Source organism: Electrona antarctica (genome assembly GCF_951216825.1).
Source record: "Electrona antarctica genome assembly, chromosome: 16".
Taxonomy (NCBI): domain Eukaryota; kingdom Metazoa; phylum Chordata; class Actinopteri; order Myctophiformes; family Myctophidae; genus Electrona; species Electrona antarctica.
Genome location: NC_136797.1, coordinates 41,336,901 through 41,362,079, shown reverse-complemented (window position 1 = coordinate 41,362,079; position 25,179 = coordinate 41,336,901). Strand labels below are relative to the sequence as shown.

General features: G+C 47.6%; 1 protein-coding gene across 2 annotated transcripts; it reads left to right on the top strand.

The window, feature by feature from the left end:
* Window positions 1–4,699: 4,699 nt before the first annotated feature.
* LOC306940153 (semaphorin-4D-like) lies at window positions 4,700–23,542 on the top strand. Of its 2 annotated transcripts, XM_079525159.1 has the most exons (10): window positions 4,700–4,822; window positions 5,513–5,651; window positions 14,265–14,377; window positions 15,368–15,540; window positions 15,709–15,755; window positions 16,628–17,011; window positions 20,468–20,734; window positions 22,030–22,242; window positions 22,862–22,953; window positions 23,107–23,542. In XM_079525159.1, the coding sequence occupies exons 2-10, from the start codon at window positions 5,639–5,641 to the stop codon at window positions 23,134–23,136; spliced, it is 1,332 nt and encodes a 443-aa protein (XP_079381285.1). In that variant the 5' UTR covers window positions 4,700–4,822; window positions 5,513–5,638; the 3' UTR covers window positions 23,137–23,542. The 2 variants fall into 2 exon arrangements, with proteins under 2 accessions (XP_079381285.1, XP_079381284.1); XM_079525158.1 differs by lacking the exons at window positions 20,468–20,734; window positions 22,030–22,242; window positions 22,862–22,953; window positions 23,107–23,542 and having other exon boundaries at window positions 16,628–18,015.
* Window positions 23,543–25,179: the final 1,637 nt, after the last annotated feature.

Genomic DNA, 25,179 nt, shown 5'->3' with positions numbered 1-25,179 from the left:
ATGCAAATGAAAGGGCGTGGTATGCAAATGAAGGGGATATGCAAATGAAGGGGTGTGGTATGCAAATGAAGGGGAGTAGTATGCAAATGAAGGGCGTGTTTCGGCTACTTTGTGGGATTAGTTTATGCAAATGAAAGGGCGTGGTATGCAAATGAAGGGGATATGCAAATGAAGGGTCTTGGTATGCAAATGAAGGGGAGTGGTATGCAAATGAAGGGCGTGTTTCGGCTACTTTGTGGGATTGGCTTATGCAAATGAAAGGGCGTGGTATGCAAATGAAGGGGATATGCAAATGAAGGGGTGTGGTATGCAAATGAAGGGGAGTAGTATGCAAATGAAGGGCGTGTTTCGGCTACTTTGTGGGATTATCTTATGCAAATGAAAGGGCGTGGTATGCAAATGAAGGGGATATGCAAATGAAGGTGTGTGGTATGCAAATGAAGGGGAGTAGTATGCAAATGAAGGGCGTGTTTCGGCTACTTTGTGGGATTAGTTTATGCAAATGAAAGGGCGTGGTATGCAAATGAAGGGGATATGCAAATGAAGGGTCTTGGTATGCAAATGAAGGGGAGAGGTATGCAAATGAAGGGGCATGGTTCCGGCTACTTTGTGGGATTAGTTTATGCAAATGAAGGGGTGTGGTATGCAAATTAAGGGGCGTTGTATGCAAATGAAGGGGAGTGGTATGCAAATGAAGGGCATGGTTCCGGCTACTTTGGGATTAGTTTATGCAAATGAAGGTGCGTGGTATGCAAATGAAGGTGCGTGGTATGCAAATGAAGGGGAGTGGTATGCAAATGAAGGTGCGTGGTATGCAAATGAAGGGTCATGGTATGCAAATGAAGGGGAGTGGTATGCAAATGAAGGGCATGTTTCTGCTACTTTGTGGGATTGGCTTATGCAAATGAAGGTGCGTGGCATGCAAATGAAGGGGAGTGGTATGCAAATGAAGGGGCATGGTATGCAAATGAAGGGGAGTGGTATGCAAGTGAAGGTGCGTGGTATGCACATGAAGGGGCATGGTATGCAAATGAAGGTGCGTGGTATGCAAATGAAGGGCGTGGTGACACCCACTAATTTGCATAAGCGACACCCACTAATTTGCATAGCCCACACCCACAAAGTAGCCGAAACAACGCCCTTCAAATTTTCATAACCCACTCCCACAAAGTAGCGGGAACCACGCCCCTTCATTTGCATGAACCGCTCCCACAAAGTAGCCGGAACCACGCCCTTCATTTGCATACCACTCCCCTTCATTTGCATACCACGCCCCTTTATTTGCATACCACACCCCTTCATTTGCACAAGCCAATCCCACAAAGTAACCAAAACACGCCCTTCATTTGCATGCCAGTCCCCTTCATTTGCATACCACGCACCTTCATTTGCATACGACGCACCTTCATTTGCATACCACTCCCCTTCATTTGCATACCACGCACCTTCACTTGCATAAACTAATCCCACAACGTAGCCGGAACCATGCCCCTTTATTTGCATACCACTCCCCTTCATTTGCATGCCACGCCCCTTCATTTGCATACCACTCCCCTTCATTTGCATACCACGCACCTTCATTTGCATACCACGCACCTTCATTTGCATGCCACGCACCTTCATTTGCATAAGCTAATCCCACAAAGTAGCCGGAACCATGCCCCTTCATTTGCATACCACTCCCCTTCATTTGCATACCACGCACCTTCATTTGCATACCACTCCCCTTCATTTGCATACCACGCACCTTCATTTGCATGCCAAACATGCCCTTCATTTGCATACCACTCCCCTTCATTTGCATACCACGCACCTTCATTTGCATAAACTAATCCCACAAAGTAGCCGGAACCATGTCCCTTCATTTGCATACCACTCCCCTTCATTTGCATACCACTCCCCTTCATTTGCATACCACTCCCCTTCATTTGCATACCACGCACCTTCATTTGCATAAACTAATCCCACAAAGTAGCCGGAACCATGTCCCTTCATTTGCATACCACTCCCCTTCATTTGCATACCACTCCCCTTCATTTGCATACCACGCACCTTCATTTGCATAAATTAATCCCACAAAGTAGCCGGAACCATGTCCCTTCATTTGCATACCACTCCCCTTCATTTGCATACCACTCCCCTTCATTTGCATACCACGCACCTTCATTTGCATAAATTAATCCCACAAAGTAGCCGGAACCATGTCCCTTCATTTGCATACCACTCCCCTTCATTTGCATACCACTCCCCTTCATTTGCATACCACTCCCCTTCATTTGCATACCACGCACCTTCATTTGCATAAACTAATCCCACAAAGTAGCCGGAACCATGCCCCTTCATTTGCATACCATGCCCCTTCATTTGCATACCACTCCCCTTAATTTGCATACCATGCCCCTTCATTTGCATACCACGCACCTTCATTTGCATACCACTCCCCATCATTTGCATAAGCCAATCCCACAAAGTAGCCGAAACACGCCCTTCATTTGCATAAACCGCTCCAACAATGTAGGCGGGCGACACCCACTCATTTGCACAAGCGACACCAACTAATTTGCATAGCCCACACCCACAAAGTAGCAGGAACCACAACCTTCATTTGCATAAACCACTCCCACAAAGTAGGCGGGGTGACACCCACTAATTTACATAAGCGACACCCACTAATTTGCATATACCACACCCACAAAGTAGCCGAAACCACGCCCATCAAATTTGCATAACCCACACCCACAAAGTAGCCGGAACCACGCCCTTCATTAGCATAAACTGCTCCCACAAAGTAAGGCCTAAGTTAGCGAGAATAGTCGCGAAATTCGACAGAACAAATCCGAGACCATCACTGCAACCGGGTCGCGGCCCCGATCGCAGCCGTATAGGGTTTGGGCCAAACGGACATACGGTCGCGACAGTAGCCCTGCACGAAAGCATCGAAATTTGCGACTTTGACGCGAAAGTCGCAGAACAAATCCGAGACCATCACCGCGGCCGGGTCGCGGCCCCGATCGTAGCCGTATAGGTTTCGGGCCAAACGGACATACGGCCGCGGCGGTAGCCTTGAACGAACGCCTACAAATTGCCGACTTTGACGCGCGACAACGCGCCAACGATAAAACATCACGGTCCGACGTTCGGATATGTCGGAGAGCCAGCCGAGACGAACGGTTAGGTGTCTCGGACGTACGCCTCCGACAGTCGTACAAAACGTCCTTCACTTTGGCTCTGTGCATGCAGACACGTCATAGACCCATAGACTCTAACAGTGTCCTGGCTGAAAAATTGAAACGAGACCGCACCTCCTAGAAAGGTCGCCCGAGGACGTTCTATAGATCCATGCGTGCGTCTCCGGGAGCTCTATAACATATCCGAAAATCAGCCCGGAAGGCCTCACCGTCGTGGCGTTCCAGTGAAGCAAAGTTTGACGTTCACGCGCGCCTACGCCGACGATCGTAAGTCTGTTCGGGATGGGCCGAACACCTCTGCGATCGCGGCGACGAGCCGATCTTCGTGATGGTCTGAGTTTTTTTCTGCGACCTCGGGAACCTCAAATCTGACCCGAGGCCTAGCATTGCAGTGTAGTTCCCTTTATCGGACGCTTGTAAGAGTCCCACAAAATCGAGACCAACGCCATTTTATTCGCCATGGCCTGAATATGGATATTCGGGGGTGTTACATATTTAAAAAAATATCTATCACTTAATTGTTAAGGCATTTGGCCCAAAGGTCACCGTGGCAGTCTTTCGGCTGACCTTTGACCTTTGCAAACGTCGTGGAAATTCGAGACTGGTTCCATTGGATTCGACATGTCCTGAATATGGATATTGGAGGTTCTTACATATTTTTTAAATTATATATCACCCCGTTTTTTTAAGAATTTGGCCCAAAGGGTCACCGTTGCAGTCTTTCTGCTGACCATTGACCTTTGCAAACGTCCTGGAAAGTCGAGACCGGCCCCATTGAATTTGGGACGCTCTAAATATGAATAAAATGTCTCGTTTGCGAAGAATAGGGTTAGGGAACATATTTTAAAGGTGTGTTTTGTCTGTTTTCACTTCTGTGGAGAGAGGGGAGAGAGGAGGCAGTCTTTTTGCTGACCATTGACCTTTGCAAACGGCGTGGAGAGCCCAGACCGACGCCATTGGATTCTGCATTTTCTAAATATGAATAAAATGTCTAGTTTGTGAAGAATAACATTAATGAACATGTTGTGTTTTGTGTTTTGTCTGTTCATTCAAAAAGAGAGGAGAGAGAGGAGAGGAGGGGAGAGGCATATGCCTTCATACATGTGGATGGGCTGTGGCGCTGTTCTGAATTCCACTGGCAGATGACGGTCTTTTCTGTGATTCGTTTCTCTGACTTCCTATGTAAGTGCTGCTATTAAAATGCTTACTTTAAAAAGACTAAAATAGCTAAAATACAACAATTCATGGTCATAAGTTCATAAAGCATAATTCATAATAATGTCATGATACAATAATAAATATGTGGTTCATAATTGATTTCATATGAGGTTAAAAATGTAAACATGATGTGATGATAACTTTCTGAGGCAGAACCAAGTTCCCTGTCTGTCAGTAGCAACACTGGACCATGATTGATTGACTGATTGATGCATGATTGCCTGGCATTGCACACAGGTGGTACAAACATTTCTCTCACTCATTCAGACTCTGGTCTGCACAAGGAAGCACACTCGCAGCAGAGTAGTGTGTTTGAACTGTTTAAAGTTATTAAACACGGTCAAAAGGACATTCAAAGGACTGTATGAAACTCAAGAAGCATCAAGAACCTCTTTACACAACAAGCGGCCAACGAGGTATTATTATTTGAGAGTTATCTTTGTTGTGTTGTATTGTGGTGTTTTGACGGACACGTTCACCTGCGCATCGCGCATTTCTACATGTTTTGTATTTCTTTGTTTGATCAATATTATGTATTGCGACGTAATTTGTTGATTGTTTATGTGTTTATTATTTTGTGTGAACATAGTTCTCACGGCATGGAACAGCAGAGGGATGAGAAGAATGCCCAATAAATGCCCGTTTATAAAGAACCGACCTGTGTCGTCAATGTTGTGAGAAGAGCTACACCCTACGTGTGTGTTTCGTGTCGTGTCATTCATCATCACTTTGTTTACTTTACTTTATCACAGCTAACAGTCACATCAAGGTCTGTGAAATAGTTAGTAATGAATGAATAGCTGACTCTGTCGCGATTTTGGCTTTTATGGTGAATGTTTTACAACTATATGAACTTCAACTTTGGCCAGTAGTTGTACAAAGCCATGGGTCTGAATGTAAACAAAGTATATGCTGCTTTATAAGACAACGTTTTATTTTTATATTGAGTGGTGGTGTGATTTGCATGTTATGTAATGAGTCCGAGTTTGTATTGTGATAAACCAGTAGCATGGATAAGAAGCTAACTATGCTAATCGGAATTAGCATTAAGCTAACTGCATCCACTATAATGTTACACATTATATTAATGTGCTCTGTGTGTTCAGCCATGGCCAGGACGTCGAGGCACGACCGAGAGATGGCGCTGGACGCCAAGAGACGTCTGTGTGTGAGTTCAGATCCCGTGGAGAGGCTGAGGCTGCAGTGCCTGGCCCGAGGGTCGTCTGGCATCAATGGCCTGGGCAGGTGAGTGTGTGCGCGTGCGTGTGTGTGCGCGCGTGCCTCCCTCAGGCACAGCAGAGGCGTACACAGACAGTTGGACTGTGAGGTGACGTGGCAGCCCTCCTCCTCCTCCTCGCCATCACCCAGGAAGCCTTGGAGGTGTCGGCCGGTGTTGCTGGGCTCTATAACATATGAAAATCAGACCGGAAGGCCTTACCGTTGTGGCGTTCTACAGAAGCAAAGGTTTTAAATAGCAGATCTACAAGCTCGTAGCGCACCACTCGGTGTAGTGGAACGTTCGCGCGCGCCATGTCGACTAGAAAGGTCGCCCGAGGACGTACTACAGTTCTACGCGTGCGTATCTGGGAGCTCTATAACCTATCCGAAAAGCAGACCGGAGGGCCTTACCGTTGTGGCGTTCTAAAGAAGCAAAGGTTTTTACGTTCGCGTGTGCCATGTCGACTAGAAAGGTCGCCCGAGGACGTACTACAGTTCCACGCGTGCGTCTCGTGGAGCTCTATAACATATCCGTAAATCAGACCGGAAGGCCTTACCGTTGCTGCGTTCTACAGAAGCAAAGGTCTTAAGTAGCAGATCTACAAGCTAGTAGCGCGCCACTCGGTGTAGTGGAACGTTCGCGCGCGCCATGTCGACTAGAAAGGTCGCCCGAGGACGTACTACAGTTCCACGCGTGCGTCTCGTGGAGCTCTATAACATATCCCTAAATCAGACCGGAAGGCCTTACCGTTGTGGCGTTCTACAGAAGCAAAGGTTTTAAGTAGCAGATCTACAAGCTCGTAGCGCGCCACTCGGTGTAGTGGAACGTTCGCGCGCGCCATGTCGACTAGAAAGGTCGCCCGAGGACGTACTACAGTTCCACGCGTGCGTCTCGTGGAGCTCTATAACATATCCCTAAATCAGACCGGAAGGCCTTACCGTTGTGGCGTTCTACAGAAGCAAAGGTTTTAAGTGGCAGATCTACAAGCTCGTAGCGCGCCACTCGGTGTAGTGGAACGTTCGCGCGCGCCATGTCGACTAGAAAGGTCGCCCGAGGACGTACTACAGTTCCACGCGTGCGTCTCGTGGAGCTCTATAACATATCCGTAAATCAGACCGGAAGGCCTTACCGTTGTGGCGTTCTACAGAAGCAAAGGTTTTAAGTAGCAGATCTACAAGCTCGTAGCGCGCCACTCGGTGTAGTGGAACGTTCGCGCGCGCCATGTCGACTAGAAAGGTCGCCCGAGGACGTACTACAGTTCCACGCGTGCGTCTCGTGGAGCTCTATAACATATCCCTAAATCAGACCGGAAGGCCTTACCGTTGTGGCGTTCTACAGAAGCAAAGGTTTTAAGTAGCAGATCTACAAGCTCGTAGCGCGCCACTCGGTGTAGTGGAACGTTCGCGCGCGCCATGTCGACTAGAAAGGTCGCCCGAGGACGTACTACAGTTCCACGCGTGCGTCTCGTGGAGCTCTATAACATATCCCTAAATCAGACCGGAAGGCCTTACCGTTGTGGCGTTCTACAGAAGCAAAGGTTTTAAGTGGCAGATCTACAAGCTCGTAGCGCGCCACTCGGTGTAGTGGAACGTTCGCGCGCGCCATGTCGACTAGAAAGGTCGCCCGAGGACGTACTACAGTTCCACGCGTGCGTCTCGTGGAGCTCTATAACATATCCGTAAATCAGACCGGAAGGCCTTACCGTTGTGGCGTTCTACAGAAGCAAAGGTTTTAAGTAGCAGATCTACAAGCTCGTAGCGCGCCACTCGGTGTAGTGGAACGTTCGCGCGCGCCATGTCGACTAGAAAGGTCGCCCGAGGACGTACTACAGTTCCACGCGTGCGTCTCGTGGAGCTCTATAACATATCCCTAAATCAGACCGGAAGGCCTTACCGTTGTGGCGTTCTACAGAAGCAAAGGTTTTAAGTAGCAGATCTACAAGCTCGTAGCGCGCCACTCGGTGTAGTGGAACGTTCGCGCGCGCCATGTCGACTAGAAAGGTCGCCCGAGGACGTACTACAGTTCCACGCGTGCGTCTCGTGGAGCTCTATAACATATCCCTAAATCAGACTGGAAGGCCTTACCGTTGTGGCGTTCTACAGAAGCAAAGGTTTTAAGTGGCAGATCTACAAGCTCGTAGCGCGCCACTCGGTGTAGTGGAACGTTCGCGCGCGCCATGTCGACTAGAAAGGTCGCCCGAGGACGTACTACAGTTCCACGCGTGCGTCTCGTGGAGCTCTATAACATATCCGTAAATCAGACCGGAAGGCCTTACCGTTGTGGCGTTCTACAGAAGCAAAGGTTTTAAGTAGCAGATCTACAAGCTCGTAGCGCGCCACTCGGTGTAGTGGAACGTTCGCGCGCGCCATGTCGACTAGAAAGGTCGCCCGAGGACGTACTACAGTTCCACGCGTGCGTCTCGTGGAGCTCTATAACATATCCCTAAATCAGACCGGAAGGCCTTACCGTTGTGGCGTTCTACAGAAGCAAAGGTTTTAAGTGGCAGATCTACAAGCTCGTAGCGCGCCACTCGGTGTAGTGGAACGTTCGCGCGCGCCATGTCGACTAGAAAGGTCGCCCGAGGACGTACTACAGTTCCACGCGTGCGTCTCGTGGAGCTCTATAACATATCCCTAAATCAGACCGGAAGGCCTTACCGTTGTGGCGTTCTACAGAAGCAAAGGTTTTAAGTAGCAGATCTACAAGCTCGTAGCGCGCCACTCGGTGTAGTGGAACGTTCGCGCGCGCCATGTCGACTAGAAAGGTCGCCCGAGGACGTACTACAGTTCCACGCGTGCGTCTCGTGGAGCTCTATAACATATCCCTAAATCAGACCGGAAGGCCTTACCGTTGTGGCGTTCTACAGAAGCAAAGGTTTTAAGTAGCAGATCTACAAGCTCGTAGCGCGCCACTCGGTGTAGTGGAACGTTCGCGCGCGCCATGTCGACTAGAAAGGTCGCCCGAGGACGTACTACAGTTCCACGCGTGCGTCTCGTGGAGCTCTATAACATATCCCTAAATCAGACCGGAAGGCCTTACCGTTGTGGCGTTCTACAGAAGCAAAGGTTTTAAGTAGCAGATCTACAAGCTCGTAGCGCGCCACTCGGTGTAGTGGAACGTTCGCGCGCGCCATGTCGACTAGAAAGGTCGCCCGAGGACGTACTACAGTTCCACGCGTGCGTCTCGTGGAGCTCTATAACATATCCCTAAATCAGACCGGAAGGCCTTTCCGTTGTGGCGTTCTACAGAAGCAAAGGTTTTAAGTGGCAGATCTACAAGCTCGTAGCGCGCCACTCGGTGTAGTGGAACGTTCGCGCGTGCCATGTCGACTAGAAAGGTCGCCCGAGGACGTACTACAGTTCCACGCGTGCGTCTCGTGGAGCTCTATAACATATCCCTAAATCAGACCGGAAGGCCTTACCGTTGTGGCGTTCTACAGAAGCAAAGGTTTTAAGTAGCAGATCTACAAGCTCGTAGCGCGCCACTCGGTGTAGTGGAACGTTCGCGCGCGCCATGTCGACTAGAAAGGTCGCCCGAGGACGTACTACAGTTCCACGCGTGCGTCTCGTGGAGCTCTATAACATATCCCTAAATCAGACCGGAAGGCCTTACCGTTGTGGCGTTCTACAGAAGCAAAGGTTTTAAGTAGCAGATCTACAAGCTCGTAGCGCGCCACTCGGTGTAGTGGAACGTTCGCGCGCGCCATGTCGACTAGAAAGGTCGCCCGAGGACGTACTACAGTTCCACGCGTGCGTCTCGTGGAGCTCTATAACATATCCCTAAATCAGACCGGAAGGCCTTACCGTTGTGGCGTTCTACAGAAGCAAAGGTTTTAAGTAGCAGATCTACAAGCTCGTAGCGCGCCACTCGGTGTAGTGGAACGTTCGCGCGCGCCATGTCGACTAGAAAGGTCGCCCGAGGACGTACTACAGTTCCACGCGTGCGTCTCGTGGAGCTCTATAACATATCCCTAAATCAGACCGGAAGGCCTTTCCGTTGTGGCGTTCTACAGAAGCAAAGGTTTTAAGTGGCAGATCTACAAGCTCGTAGCGCGCCACTCGGTGTAGTGGAACGTTCGCGCGCGCCATGTCGACTAGAAAGGTCGCCCGAGGACGTACTACAGTTCCACGCGTGCGTCTCGTGGAGCTCTATAACATATCCCTAAATCAGACCGGAAGGCCTTACCGTTGTGGCGTTCTACAGAAGCAAAGGTTTTAAGTAGCAGATCTACAAGCTCGTAGCGCGCCACTCGGTGTAGTGGAACGTTCGCGCGCGCCATGTCGACTAGAAAGGTCGCCCGAGGACGTACTACAGTTCCACGCGTGCGTCTCGTGGAGCTCTATAACATATCCCTAAATCAGACCGGAAGGCCTTACCGTTGTGGCGTTCTACAGAAGCAAAGGTTTTAAGTGGCAGATCTACAAGCTCGTAGCGCGCCACTCGGTGTAGTGGAACGTTCGCGCGCGCCATGTCGACTAGAAAGGTCGCCCGAGGACGTACTACAGTTCCACGCGTGCGTCTCGTGGAGCTCTATAACATATCCGTAAATCAGACCGGAAGGCCTTACCGTTGTGGCGTTCTACAGAAGCAAAGGTTTTAAGTAGCAGATCTACAAGCTCGTAGCGCGCCACTCGGTGTAGTGGAACGTTCGCGCGCGCCATGTCGACTAGAAAGGTCGCCCGAGGACGTACTACAGTTCCACGCGTGCGTCTCGTGGAGCTCTATAACATATCCCTAAATCAGACCGGAAGGCCTTACCGTTGTGGCGTTCTACAGAAGCAAAGGTTTTAAGTGGCAGATCTACAAGCTCGTAGCGCGCCACTCGGTGTAGTGGAACGTTCGCGCGCGCCATGTCGACTAGAAAGGTCGCCCGAGGACGTACTACAGTTCCACGCGTGCGTCTCGTGGAGCTCTATAACATATCCCTAAATCAGACCGGAAGGCCTTACCGTTGTGGCGTTCTACAGAAGCAAAGGTTTTAAGTAGCAGATCTACAAGCTCGTAGCGCGCCACTCGGTGTAGTGGAACGTTCGCGCGCGCCATGTCGACTAGAAAGGTCGCCCGAGGACGTACTACAGTTCCACGCGTGCGTCTCGTGGAGCTCTATAACATATCCCTAAATCAGACCGGAAGGCCTTACCGTTGTGGCGTTCTACAGAAGCAAAGGTTTTAAGTAGCAGATCTACAAGCTCGTAGCGCGCCACTCGGTGTAGTGGAACGTTCGCGCGCGCCATGTCGACTAGAAAGGTCGCCCGAGGACGTACTACAGTTCCACGCGTGCGTCTCGTGGAGCTCTATAACATATCCCTAAATCAGACCGGAAGGCCTTACCGTTGTGGCGTTCTACAGAAGCAAAGGTTTTAAGTAGCAGATCTACAAGCTCGTAGCGCGCCACTCGGTGTAGTGGAACGTTCGCGCGCGCCATGTCGACTAGAAAGGTCGCCCGAGGACGTACTACAGTTCCACGCGTGCGTCTCGTGGAGCTCTATAACATATCCCTAAATCAGACCGGAAGGCCTTTCCGTTGTGGCGTTCTACAGAAGCAAAGGTTTTAAGTGGCAGATCTACAAGCTCGTAGCGCGCCACTCGGTGTAGTGGAACGTTCGCGCGTGCCATATCGACTAGAAAGGTCGCCCGAGGACGTACTACAGTTCCACGCGTGCGTCTCGTGGAGCTCTATAACATATCCCTAAATCAGACCGGAAGGCCTTACCGTTGTGGCGTTCTACAGAAGCAAAGGTTTTAAGTAGCAGATCTACAAGCTCGTAGCGCGCCACTCGGTGTAGTGGAACGTTCGCGCGCGCCATGTCGACTAGAAAGGTCGCCCGAGGACGTACTACAGTTCCACGCGTGCGTCTCGTGGAGCTCTATAACATATCCCTAAATCAGACCGGAAGGCCTTACCGTTGTGGCGTTCTACAGAAGCAAAGGTTTTAAGTAGCAGATCTACAAGCTCGTAGCGCGCCACTCGGTGTAGTGGAACGTTCGCGCGCGCCATGTCGACTAGAAAGGTCGCCCGAGGACGTACTACAGTTCCACGCGTGCGTCTCGTGGAGCTCTATAACATATCCCTAAATCAGACCGGAAGGCCTTACCGTTGTGGCGTTCTACAGAAGCAAAGGTTTTAAGTAGCAGATCTACAAGCTCGTAGCGCGCCACTCGGTGTAGTGGAACGTTCGCGCGCGCCATGTCGACTAGAAAGGTCGCCCGAGGACGTACTACAGTTCCACGCGTGCGTCTCGTGGAGCTCTATAACATATCCCTAAATCAGACCGGAAGGCCTTTCCGTTGTGGCGTTCTACAGAAGCAAAGGTTTTAAGTGGCAGATCTACAAGCTCGTAGCGCGCCACTCGGTGTAGTGGAACGTTCGCGCGCGCCATGTCGACTAGAAAGGTCGCCCGAGGACGTACTACAGTTCCACGCGTGCGTCTCGTGGAGCTCTATAACATATCCCTAAATCAGACCGGAAGGCCTTACCGTTGTGGCGTTCTACAGAAGCAAAGGTTTTAAGTAGCAGATCTACAAGCTCGTAGCGCGCCACTCGGTGTAGTGGAACGTTCGCGCGCGCCATGTCGACTAGAAAGGTCGCCCGAGGACGTACTACAGTTCCACGCGTGCGTCTCGTGGAGCTCTATAACATATCCCTAAATCAGACCGGAAGGCCTTACCGTTGTGGCGTTCTACAGAAGCAAAGGTTTTAAGTAGCAGATCTACAAGCTCGTAGCGCGCCACTCGGTGTAGTGGAACGTTCGCGCGCGCCATGTCGACTAGAAAGGTCGCCCGAGGACGTACTACAGTTCCACGCGTGCGTCTCGTGGAGCTCTATAACATATCCCTAAATCAGACCGGAAGGCCTTACCGTTGTGGCGTTCTACAGAAGCAAAGGTTTTAAGTAGCAGATCTACAAGCTCGTAGCGCGCCACTCGGTGTAGTGGAACGTTCGCGCGCGCCATGTCGACTAGAAAGGTCGCCCGAGGACGTACTACAGTTCCACGCGTGCGTCTCGTGGAGCTCTATAACATATCCCTAAATCAGACCGGAAGGCCTTTCTGTTGTGGCGTTCTACAGAAGCAAAGGTTTTAAGTGGCAGATCTACAAGCTCGTAGCGCGCCACTCGGTGTAGTGGAACGTTCGCGCGTGCCATGTCGACTAGAAAGGTCGCCCGAGGACGTACTACAGTTCCACGCGTGCGTCTCGTGGAGCTCTATAACATATCCCTAAATCAGACCGGAAGGCCTTACCGTTGTGGCGTTCTACAGAAGCAAAGGTTTTAAGTAGCAGATCTACAAGCTCGTAGCGCGCCACTCGGTGTAGTGGAACGTTCGCGCGCGCCATGTCGACTAGAAAGGTCGCCCGAGGACGTACTACAGTTCCACGCGTGCGTCTCGTGGAGCTCTATAACATATCCCTAAATCAGACCGGAAGGCCTTACCGTTGTGGCGTTCTACAGAAGCAAAGGTTTTAAGTAGCAGATCTACAAGCTCGTAGCGCGCCACTCGGTGTAGTGGAACGTTCGCGCGCGCCATGTCGACTAGAAAGGTCGCCCGAGGACGTACTACAGTTCCACGCGTGCGTCTCGTGGAGCTCTATAACATATCCCTAAATCAGACCGGAAGGCCTTACCGTTGTGGCGTTCTACAGAAGCAAAGGTTTTAAGTAGCAGATCTACAAGCTCGTAGCGCGCCACTCGGTGTAGTGGAACGTTCGCGCGCGCCATGTCGACTAGAAAGGTCGCCCGAGGACGTACTACAGTTCCACGCGTGCGTCTCGTGGAGCTCTATAACATATCCCTAAATCAGACCGGAAGGCCTTTCCGTTGTGGCGTTCTACAGAAGCAAAGGTTTTAAGTGGCAGATCTACAAGCTCGTAGCGCGCCACTCGGTGTAGTGGAACGTTCGCGCGTGCCATGTCGACTAGAAAGGTCGCCCGAGGACGTACTACAGTTCCACGCGTGCGTCTCGTGGAGCTCTATAACATATCCGTAAATCAGACCGGAAGGCCTTACCGTTGTGGCGTTCTACAGAAGCAAAGGTTTTAAGTAGCAGATCTACAAGCTCGTAGCGCGCCACTCGGTGGTGGCGCGCTATGAGCTTGTAGATCTGCTATTTTTAAATAGCTAAATTATAACAATGGGGGGGTCCCGAGACGTTGCCAAAGCATTTCCGGGGGTCCCCGGCCAAAAAGTGGGGTCCCCTGATCTAGTGGCTGAATGTTGTGTAGTGCCATTTTTTTCAAGATTATATCTTTTTTTGAGTGGTGCAAACCACTCCAACAACCGGCTTTGTTTGTACCCGTGTATGTGTGTACCTGTACGTGGGGGCCCAAAAGAATGAGCATGGTTACTATGGTCACTGACATTACGTCAGACCACAGCTGATCAGGCTATATAAGACCTTGCACCACTCAGTTCACACGGGTGTGATTTTTTAAATATATATGCCTCAGGTAATTTCAAACATCATCAGGTCCTGATGTTTGCTGGGGACCCCCTCAAGAACCCCTCGGGGTCCCTGAGCCCACTTTGAGAGCCACTGGCTTAGATTATCCTCTTAATCATGCATAAATAATAACTAGTCTAAAACTATGCTGTGAAAGTCTACATGTTCAGCATGCTTTTCCCTTTTATTTCTGCTCCATAGACAAGGGAGTCTTACACAAGTCGGTAGTGTATGAAGGAGACGTACACAGCGTGGAAGAGATTCAACTACTGAAGAACTCTGAGTCCATTAAGAACTTAGTGCTGTCCTCACAGGTGTGTATTCATGTAGTGGGTTATAGAATTGGAAACTTGCTGGTGTAAGATCATATACATAATTATTTTACTTATTAGGTAACTGGAATGCTCGCCTCGAAACACCCTTGCCCTCATTTTCTTTCTGCCAACCGCACGCCAGCTGCTCTGTGGGGCGGTTCTTGTAATCTTGCATCTTGCAATCTTGCAAGGATAAGGGTTAGAAATAAGTTTAGGGTTAGGTATAGTTTTACTGGGGTTAAGTTTAGGAATAGGTTTAGGTTGTGCCACCGTTTTACTGAGGTTAACTCAGTTAACCTTCTTGGGCCCTCATCGACTTTGGATGTCTGTTTTAATATATATATATTGATAACACTTCACAACTCTGTTCTGCACGCGCTCGTAACACTCCGGTTGCCGAGCGATGAAAATAAATCTGAAGTGAGAAGTCTGCTGTCTTGATTTGCAGCTCATTTCTTTAAACGATATGATTACAAATGGTTACATTTTGTAACGCCGGTTACAAAATGTATGTTTTGAGTTAATTAAATGACATTCGCGGGACATGTTATATAGCGATGTTTCACTTCGAGTTAACATTGAAGTGAATGGTGGCGACTGTGTTTTGAGGCGAGCGTTCTGATATTCATATTAAATGCTATAGCAATATTTTGACTGAGGCATTTATTGAAAACTATTTATTTAACTATTAATTGATTGAGTGGTTAAAGTGTGACATCTAGTGTTGTCTAGTGCACCTTACAATCTGTTTCAAAGCAAAGCCACCAGTTCCACTGAGGACATGGACTCCCTTAACGTGTGTGTGTGTGTGTGTGTGTGTGTGTGTGTGTGTGTGTCTGTGTGTCTGTCTGTCTGTCTGTCTGTCTGTCTGTCTGTCTGTCTGTCTGTCTGTCTGTCTGTCTGTCTGTCTGTCTGTCTGTCTGTCTGTGTCTGTGTCTGTGTCTGTGTCTGTGTCTGTGTCTGTGTCTGTGTCTGTGTCTGTGTCCACAGACACGTTTTCTATATGCTGGCTCAGACTCAGGAGTGGTCCAGTCACCCACAGCCTTCTGTGACAAATACCTGTCCTGTGAAGACTGCATTCTGGCCCGGGACCCCTACTGCGCCTGGGACCCTAAAAAAACTGCCTGTGTGAATATATTCGATGCCCCCAGCCACACACACGGGTAATTCAAGTCACTGGTATTTTCCCACATTGTTTTTTTTCTCTCACACTAGCTGTCTGTTAACGGTCACCGCACCCCTTCCTGTTTGGCCTGTTTCTTTCAGAGTTGGTGTTTGTCTCTCTGCGTGTTTTAGACACTTGTGTACATAATGCATATTTGTTTTACCAGGAGTCTACTCCAGAGTCTTAATGGCGATGCAGACGGCTGTCCAACAGGTAGTGCAACATGTCATTCTGTCTCACTGTTGGAGCCTGACCCATATTGGTAATGGTCTAGTCTCTCAATTTTGAGCTCTTACATCGGTCGGGCTCGACTCATCATTGACAAGCTTTTTTTTTGTTGCTTAACCCATTAAGACGGAGAAAGCATCTGTGTCATTTTTACAGATTTTAACCACTTTATACTTTGGCCATTCAAAAATAGCAGATCTACAAGCTCATATAGCATCACTTGCTATTTTTGAAAAATCGTGACAATTTGTGCAAATCTTTAACTCAAATCCTTGCTTCTGGGGGTGTCTGGACAAAATATTTTGGAGGGTCGGCGGCCTGAGATGCCTGAAGAAAGCATGACAAAAGCTTGCTAAATGAAAGCTTGCTATCTTAATCATATAAATAAAAATATCCGATTGTGCACAGATTTGAGTGTGCGGAGCCTCCAAAGCAAAGTTACTATATTTACCCAGGGTATCTGGGCTAAGCTCAAGAACTTGTTTCCAGCCAGGCCCTGCTCATAGAACATTTCATGGTAGTGGTTCAATGCCTTGCTCAAGGGCACTTCAGCGGTGGTAATTTTAACGTGTCGGACCGCTGATTCGAACTGGCGACCTTCCGGTATCAAGACCGCGCCGCAATCCGTTCGGCCACCGCTGCCACTCCCTTTACCTTTTTACTTAATTGTGATTCCAGCACCTCATGGCTGATGAGCCAGCGAAAAAGTTTTGAGCACCACTGATAACATACATTTTTCAGAAAACTGTTAGGATTTAGATTAGAAGATTTCTTTTAGAATCAGCCTCAGGTCTAAATATGTTAAATGAAATGTCGGCCTTCAAAAACATGGTGTTTTCCTCCTGTGTATCCCCCAGTGCCAGTCCTGTCTGTGCAGGACTACAAGCATGTCACCGTGAAGCCAGGGAGTTCTGCTGAGCTGCCCTGTCTGGTGCGCTCCAACCTAGCCCAGCTGATATGGAAGTCCAATGGCTCGGCGCTGACCGAGGCCTCTCGCTTCCACCTCATAGGGGAGGCTGGCCTCCTCATCTACAGCGTGGCTCCGGAGGACCAGGGCCTCTATGAGTGCTGGTCCCTGGAGTGGAGCCCTGCCTCCGGGAAGAACTTTAGCCACCTCCAAGCTGGATACTCTCTATCTCTGGAGGCCCCATCCAGACCGCCGTATCAGGCCGGTCGCACCGTGACCACCCTCAGAACCAATCTCGGCCAGAAGGAGACGGAAAGCCCCCGGTCCTCTGAAGGTAACGGTAACACAGCCAAACCTCCACTAACTTCGGCCCGCGCCCCTCCCAGCCCCTCGGCCACAAACCTCTTCACGTCCCCGGCTCAAACTGACTTGTCACTAACCCCACCCACCAGTAGTACTACCATCAGGTTACAGCCTAATCACCTCCCCCCGAATCCCAACGTTCCCCGGCCAGAGACCCTGGACCCGTCAGCGGAGTTTTTGCAGTACAACAATAGCTCGGCCCTCCTCGCCCTCTTCCTCCTCTTCTTCCTCCTCTTCCTGGCTGCGCTGGCGTACAACTGCTACATGCAGTACCTCCCGGCGCCCTGCCTGCGGCTGCGAGCGGCCCTCCTGGGCAGCCACAAGAACCCCATCCAGCCCGAGTACCGGTCCTGTGAGTCGGGCCTGACGACAGAGCAAGCCGTGACGGAAAAACTGAACCTCACGGAACAGCGCCCGACCCAGAACGGCAGCAAAGTCACCCCAAATAATCAGCTGCGTGCGCTGCGCGACACCGGGTACGAGACCGAACCGGAGTGTGGAAACGGAAGGATCCCCTCTCACAGTTTCCCTGACGACAGTCCATCCAAGGAGAAACCATTTGACGTAGATTGTGAATCTCAACCGATTGAGTTTGCAGATGCCGATGAGCCTTGCTGCTAGCGAGAAACCATAGATTTGCCTGTTATTTCCCTTAACCCAGAAACTTTAGGGAATACTACGCTATTGTTGCCTCACAGTACATAGTACTATTTACAGTGCCAGATGAGGATACGTTTATTTCAAATTTAAGGTCGTGCATCAGACTCCAGAGATTGGATTTCTTTTCTGATGCAAAGGGCTACAAAGTATTTAATATCAAGGCAACTCATGAATGTCGTAACTCTCTGTGCATAGTCCAGCAGAAAAGAAAAGTAAAGAAGCTATTTAAAATTTCCAAATTGGAAACATTGTTTACCAAATTGGTAAGTTACCCTGATGTTCTCCAAATTGGATGCATGTTACCTTTTTGTACAGTGTGAGATTGAGGTGGGTGGGTGTGGAGGGTGTGATTTTGTTAAATTCATGTATTTTATTAGTTTGTTTTTATTATTTTGCAATTTGGGCTAGTGGATGTAGTTAAATTTCTCAGGGAAGGTTTGCTCAGTACGCTGTCATTATACTACCTAGCTTTGTGTACAATCGTCACACCTCTAGCACGTACGACGTACGTGGTCTGTGGACTATGGATGTTCCACCTGTTGAGGTACTGTATAGGACCAGCGAAGATACAAAGGAAGAAAAAGAACAAAACTGGTCGGCGGTTACAGCAATTTGTATGTTTATGAAGACTTTATGCTGTATTCTCCTACGTGAGATTGGGTGGATTTACCGAATCATACGTCTGGAGGAAGAGGAAGATGATATTCGCACAAAGGTTTTGTCAATCAGAACCCTATTATTGCTTAGACGGCACCAATCAACCCTACAGTGGGGTGAGGGGACTCGGTGGTAGGAGGGAGGTGGGAACTTTGACTCACAAAATGGGGAAAAATGCTGGAAGATTTCAAACCACTGTCTGAACTGTGTAGATGTGACCAGAGTCGCACAATCTTTTTTTGTTTTGTTTTTCACCCTATGAAACCCTGATGGTACAAAGTCACTTCTGCCCCCCCAGGGCCATATTAACCTCTACTACTCTTCCTCCCTATTGGCTGACAATAACCCATTAATGTACAGAAATACGCTGATCGATTATCCTTTTTTTCTCTTTTGTCTTCAAATGAGCCCTGAAAACAATCTTTTACCATGTTTTCATTTCCAATTTCTATTTAATTCAGCTTTAAATTCTAGATTTTCCCCCCCAGAGCATGATTAGTTAAAGTATGAATCTCACATCTGTGGTAACATTCTCATTTTATTGATAGCATACAGTACTGTATATAGTTATGATGTTCCCCATTGTGGCTTGATTTGTACTTTATACTTTTGATTTGTACCAGTGTCGCACATCAAAAATGGCTGATCTGCAAGCTTACAGCGTGTTGCACATTGCGACGTGTTGCGAGCATGTGGATCGTCACGATGCGCAACCAAGTACTGTTTAAATCAGGCATTGGAACTAGAGGTCTACACAGGTGAACCCGAAACCGGAAACCCGAGGGCCTACCCGAGACTGGAGCGGATCAGGGTAAAACATATTTACTTTCTCTCAGGTACGGGTCAGATCTATTTTAATTGCTGCGGTGTCTCGAGTAAGACTCTGACCCCATCTGCTTTAATCTAGTAAGTAGCCTTGCCGAGCCATGAGGCCCATAGGGCAGGAGCCTATCTCCTGTTTCTGTAGCGTGAGGCAGCTTGATGTACAAGTACACCCCCCTGGACATGACGCTAGTATGTCGCAGGGACTTACCCCCAATCCAACCCTTGATGCTGAGTGTCAAGCAGGGAGGCACTGGGTCCCATTTTTAGAGTCTTTAGTATAACCCGGCCAGGGATTGAACCCCGACCTCCCAGTCTCAGGGCAGACACTCTAACCACAAGGCCACTGAGCTGGTGAGCTGCTTTAATCTGCTTCGGTATAATTACATTCTAAAATCCATATTGTCTGTTTGGTTTGAATGACGTTTACAGCCGATTGAAACTCAGCCAATCTCAAGTAGGTGCAGTGCGTTGCCTGAACACCATGGACATTTTCCATATAGTGAGATTAAACCCAAACTACGAGAGAAACAATATAGTGTGCAAAAGCCACCAGGATCGTCATCTGTAGTGGATATTATCGAAGGGCAATTTAAGAACATTGGCGCAGCTAAATGTACTCTCTGCAATGCACTACTGCAGATTTGATGCAACCAAGACAGGCAAGTCTCAGCGGTGAAACGAGCATTGTTTTTGCAAGGCCTTGCTGAAAATATAATTTCAGTGTACGTATAATGTAGCCTGCTTCGGGTCCAGTACGTTCGGGTCGAGACCCATTAACCCATTCAGGCCTGACGTCGAAATAAAAAAAACGTTCGCTCTGAAAGAATATATATTCAAAGATTTGTGCCGCATTTTTACGATTTTTCAAAAATAGCAGACCTACAAGTTCATAGCGCGCCACTCGGTGGCGCGCTATGAGCTTGTAGATCTGCTATTTTTCAATAGCTAAAGTATAACATAATGCTGAGTTAAAACACCAAAAGGGGTTCCCGCCCAAAATCGGTAATAATATGGTATAATAATATATAAGACCATATAATATATAATAATATCGGTATAATATGACACACATGCGTCCTCAGGTCTAAATGGGTTAAGGTCCGTTTGGAACCGGGTATGGTTATTCTCGGGTCATTTCCTGTGCAGACCTCTAATTTACCTTTTGTTATCCTTCCTTGTGTGTTTTGCACGTCAAACCCTTTTTCCTCCTCGACTTTCCTCAGTTCTTACCGTTTCTCCATCACTCCCTCCCTCCCCTGCCATGTGCTCCCTTCTCCCCTCACAGCCTCCGCTGCTGTTTCCTCCTCTTCCAGTGCATCCTCCTCCTCCTCCTCCCATTCCTCATCTGGAAGTAGTAGTACTACTCCCTCTGTCCTCCCTTGCTCCTCCTCTCCTCCTCTTTCCGTTGCCACCTCTTCCTCCGCCGGGCCTCGCGGCGGCGGTGTGCAGGGCCAGAGGGAGGCAGAGGTGAGACTATTGCCCCCCCTGCTGAAGGATCAGGCCTGGGGGGTTCACGCCCAGGAGGCCTTCCTGCTCTTCTGCCTGGCCTTGGGTGAGTGGTGCCTGTGACACTGACTCACCCCCACCCAAAACCCCTTCTTCAGGAACTCACACTGCCTGGTTTTTGCCTGTCGGTCACGCTTTCTCTTTTTATTCCTCTCTATATGTCTGTCTTCCCCTCTTTTCCCATTCTCTCTATGTCCCCTCTTTCACCCTTCTCTCTCTATCTCCTCCTTTTCCTCTCTCGCTCTCTCTTTGTGCATGTGGCTACAATATTACCTGACATCACTTCCCTACCCCCAACCTAACCTGCATAGATATTTACCCCCCCCACGTGTGTGTGTGTGTGTGTGTGTGTGTGTGTGTGTGTGTGTGTGTGTGTGTGTGTGTGTGTGTGTGTGTGTGTGTGTGTGTGTGTGTGTGTGTGTGTGTGTGTGTGTGTGTGTGTGTGTGTGTGTGTGTGTGTGTGTGTGTGTGTGTGTGTGTGTGTGTGTGCTGTATGTGCGCATGTGCAAAGTTTCTCACAACAAAACTGCCTTTTTACTGTTACAATTGGTGTACCTTAACTTTAGGCCCATTTGGACTATACCTAAACTGTATATGAGGCTAATCTGAATAAATTGGAGTTTCCTAAAAACCTCCGACATGTGGTTTCATGTCTCACATGCCTCAGTTCCATGGTACTGAATTTTGTTTTTATAACTGGAAAATCTGACCTGATATATGAGATATTTATAAGTAGGTACTTCTCAAGCAGTGTCAAGAACGATGTTTTTTTTGTAGAAATATTGTAGGTTAAATGTGTAACTTGGATTTTCTTTGCCTGTAAACAAATGTAAATATATTTGTATATATTGGGAAATACTTTCAAGATGTACATAATATTCTCAAACATTTTGGGGTTATTGCTGTTAGGGAGGTTAAATAAATCTTGATTTCAAATGTTATCAATGCTGGTGCCTATTTATTCAGTTGTGTTACGTCATCATTTTTATTACTGGCATTAACAACGATAGAAACATTTAGAATGAAAGAAAACCTTTTTAGGGTAAGTTTCTTTTTTTAAATATATAAATAACTGGTGAATTATGTGTTGCTGAGCTGCAAATTCCGTACTACTTAAACCCTCTGTACTTGATAAAAAACAGACCTGTAAAGAGCACATTTGGTACGATCTTACTTCACTCTACACAACTCGATTCGCCAAAAATAGCAGATTTACAAGCTCACTCACAATTGTGAACTTCTTGTAGATCGGCTATTTTTGGCCCTGTGGAGTGACGGGTGTCTTGGCAGAGTTGTCGACCAATCAGGGGTCAAACATGAAGTCCCATTCTGTCCTCTTAGGTCCTAGTGACGTCCACATTCACTGGCTAGTAAACGGACAAGGTCTCGATGGCCCCGTCATGGAGCACCGACGGCAGACGGGCCATGGGGAGGCGCTAGTGAGCAGCTGGCTCAGGGAGGGGCCGCTGCTTAAGGACGCCCGTTACCACTGTATCGCTGAAGCCAGCGTAGGACGTGACGTCTCTGAGGTCGATCTGCACCTCACTATTGGAGGTAGATGATTAATCATCACCTGATTAATCAACAGATGTAGCATGCCTAAATCTGTATCGGTGATTGGTTTGGGTGAAAAGGTCCATTTGTACCAATTGAAAAATGGCAAAATATAATTCAGGATTTCAATTCAAATAATAGCAAAAATTGCCGATCTACAAGCTCAAAACGCGTCACACTGTGACGCATTTTGAGCTTGTAGATTGGCTATTTTTGCTACAATATATATGCAATGTGGCCCTCTGGAGTGAGTGGAAATAATTTGTGGCACTCTCCGTCGTCAAAGTTAACCACCCCTGTTTTTGACCATTCTATTTAAGAGAAAGTGAAATGCTAAGACAAACGTTACAGTCATCAGTTACACTGATCGCATTGTCCCAGAGCTTTACACTTGAGCACTTTTTGTCATCTTTGAGTAGACTTGAGTCATCGTTAAACTTCTTGCAACTCTTTTTCCACTCTTTTTCCTCCATATTTTTGAGACTATAGTGCCCCTGCAATCAACTTTGAATTGAGGATAAATGATTGGTTTCCCTGAACCTTTGCTGTTTTGCCATGACTCCTGACATGACATTGTTAGGTATGTTTTATATGCATAAAGCCTCTTATCAATTAACAGATGAGGAGAGCATTCCATCCAGAGATTTGAACCAGTGGAGGAGTGCACTCACTGAACACGAACAGCTGCTAAAACAATGGGAAAAGGCCTGGGTATGTTAATATTCTGACTGCGTGATCTGATTTAAGATGGAGCCAAATTGTCTGTGCACAGATTTTGTCTCAAGCATATCTCAATTTTTTTTGTCAGAGGTGTGTGTGTGCGCGCACGCGTGAAATATAGACTGTGTTTAATTCTCTCCACAGGAAAGCTGTGATAGAAATGGAGCTCTCTGAAGATGTCATGACGCATCACTGATCTTGGCTGTATTTGGTTCTGAACCCGGTTCTCCACCAAAGTGGACCAGGCCTTAAGACACCACAGATGTCACACGTGAATGTCATGTGATGTCACAGTGCCATTTCTTAGATGGAGGTTTGAGGAGGACTCTTCAAGCTAAGTACTTCATGCCTTCTGTCAGGCTCACCTGGTGGGCAAGACGAGACTTGACTCCTCCCTACTCCGAGAAGAAGGTGACGGAGCCGGGTGGTTGTCTTTGTTTGAGGGATGGCAGACTAGACGCTGGCAAAATATAAAGTGACTGCACTTACTGTAAGCCTGATTGCAAAAAAATGCAAAAAGAATAGCCCATCTACAAGCTCACAACGCATTGTGATGCTAGTGAGCTGGTAGATCTGCTATTTTTGAAAAAAGAACAATGACTTTTTTTTTCTGCCTGTAATGACATGCCCAAATAAAGAGGCCAGTTTTAAAGTGAAGAGAATGAAGTGTCAATCTAAAATCAGATTGATCTGCAAAAATTCTAAAAAACATTCAAAGGTAGACGAGCTATGAATAAAAGACCTGAATTTTTAGGTTAAATGACCCTATGTGATGGCATGCATGTGTCCCTTCTAACATAATGCACTTGTCCCGATGCCAAAAAGACATTTCTTTAAAGGATCCCTGGCTAATAAGCCTTATATGTTTTTTTAAAACACCTTAAATTATAATTATTATAATATATTATTTGCAAAATAGTTCATCTTTTAAGGGGACCGCCTGTTGCAAGATGATGTCATTTGTCCATCATCGTCCAGCAATATGGAATGCAATGCATGTACTAATAAAAACGTGCTCTTAGGAAGTATTATTACGTTGTTTTTAGTTACAATATCCATTCTCCATGGGGCTGGACCACACAACTTGTGATATATGTTGTCTCCCTTAAGTAAAAGATGAACTATTTCTAAAAATAGATGAAATCAGACCAGTCTGAAGTGAGTGGTGCAACAGAACCCCCTATTGGTACTCTAAACATAGTCCCATAGGGACAAAGCTGTTCCTTGGAGTGGTTGCACCACTCAAAAAATAGCTGGAAAAAAATAAAAGTTATAGAGCTCAATTGTAATATATTATGGCAAATCAGGCTTATTAGCCCATTTAAAGTGTCATTCACATGGAACCGCAGTACAATGTAAACGGGTACAATTTGTACTTTTAATGTCAATGTGAGTGTTGGTGAGGTGTAGGTGAAGGACTTAAATGCATATTGACTATAATATGATTGTCCCTCAGAATTAAATGGTTCTTTTATTTTTTTGTTATTTAATTTTTTTAAGAAACTGGGGCATTAGTCACAGTACTTTCCAACTAATTCCAACATTTGCTTTTGCATTAAGCACAAACACGAGATGGTATTCGGATTGAGTTCATGCTACACAAACTACACATCGCAAAGGATTGTTTTCTGTCTCCTAATAGAGGGTATGCATGCATAAAGTGAGTGGCAAATTGAGTGACAAAGTGAATGGCAAAGTGAGTTTAACGTTATTTAACGTTGTTTAATGCAATCAGATAGGACTTTTCTGTTTGGATGTATGCGCTGTCAAGGCCATAAAGTAGTTTCTTGCCACTCAGTAGGCGTACTGTAACTTCCGGGTATTATGATGATGTCACGTGCATACCCTATAGTCTATAATTCCTCTAATATCTTTCACTGACTGTCATTCATATCACAAGTCTAAGAAGTTTACCCTCTGTCTTGGACAGTTTAGCAAAAAATAAACAGAGGTGTTTTCTTTTTTGCTTGATTGTTTTTTGTCTCTTACACTGATCTCTGGGTCTATATCAAACTTAATGGTTATTTTTGTTTTTATTTAGCTTTTTCCTAAACATGCTGGCAAATGACATTGAACATTGCCCCAGGCAGCCGCCTATGGGAGCCCCGGCCGACCAGCCCTGTTGTGATACATTTGTTTGTAAGAACTCTAGTGTAGTGTCTACAGAACATGATACATGCATGATAGAGCAACATAGAACACCTAGGGAACAGCACC

Coding starts and splice junctions, on each gene's coding strand:
- LOC306940153 (XM_079525158.1), top strand. Junction 14,378..15,367: donor ACTTAGTGCTGTCCTCACAG/GTGTGTATTCAT, acceptor CTGTGTCCACAG/ACACGTTTTCTATATGCTGG. Junction 15,541..15,708: donor GCCCCCAGCCACACACACGG/GTAATTCAAGTC, acceptor TTGTTTTACCAG/GAGTCTACTCCAGAGTCTTA.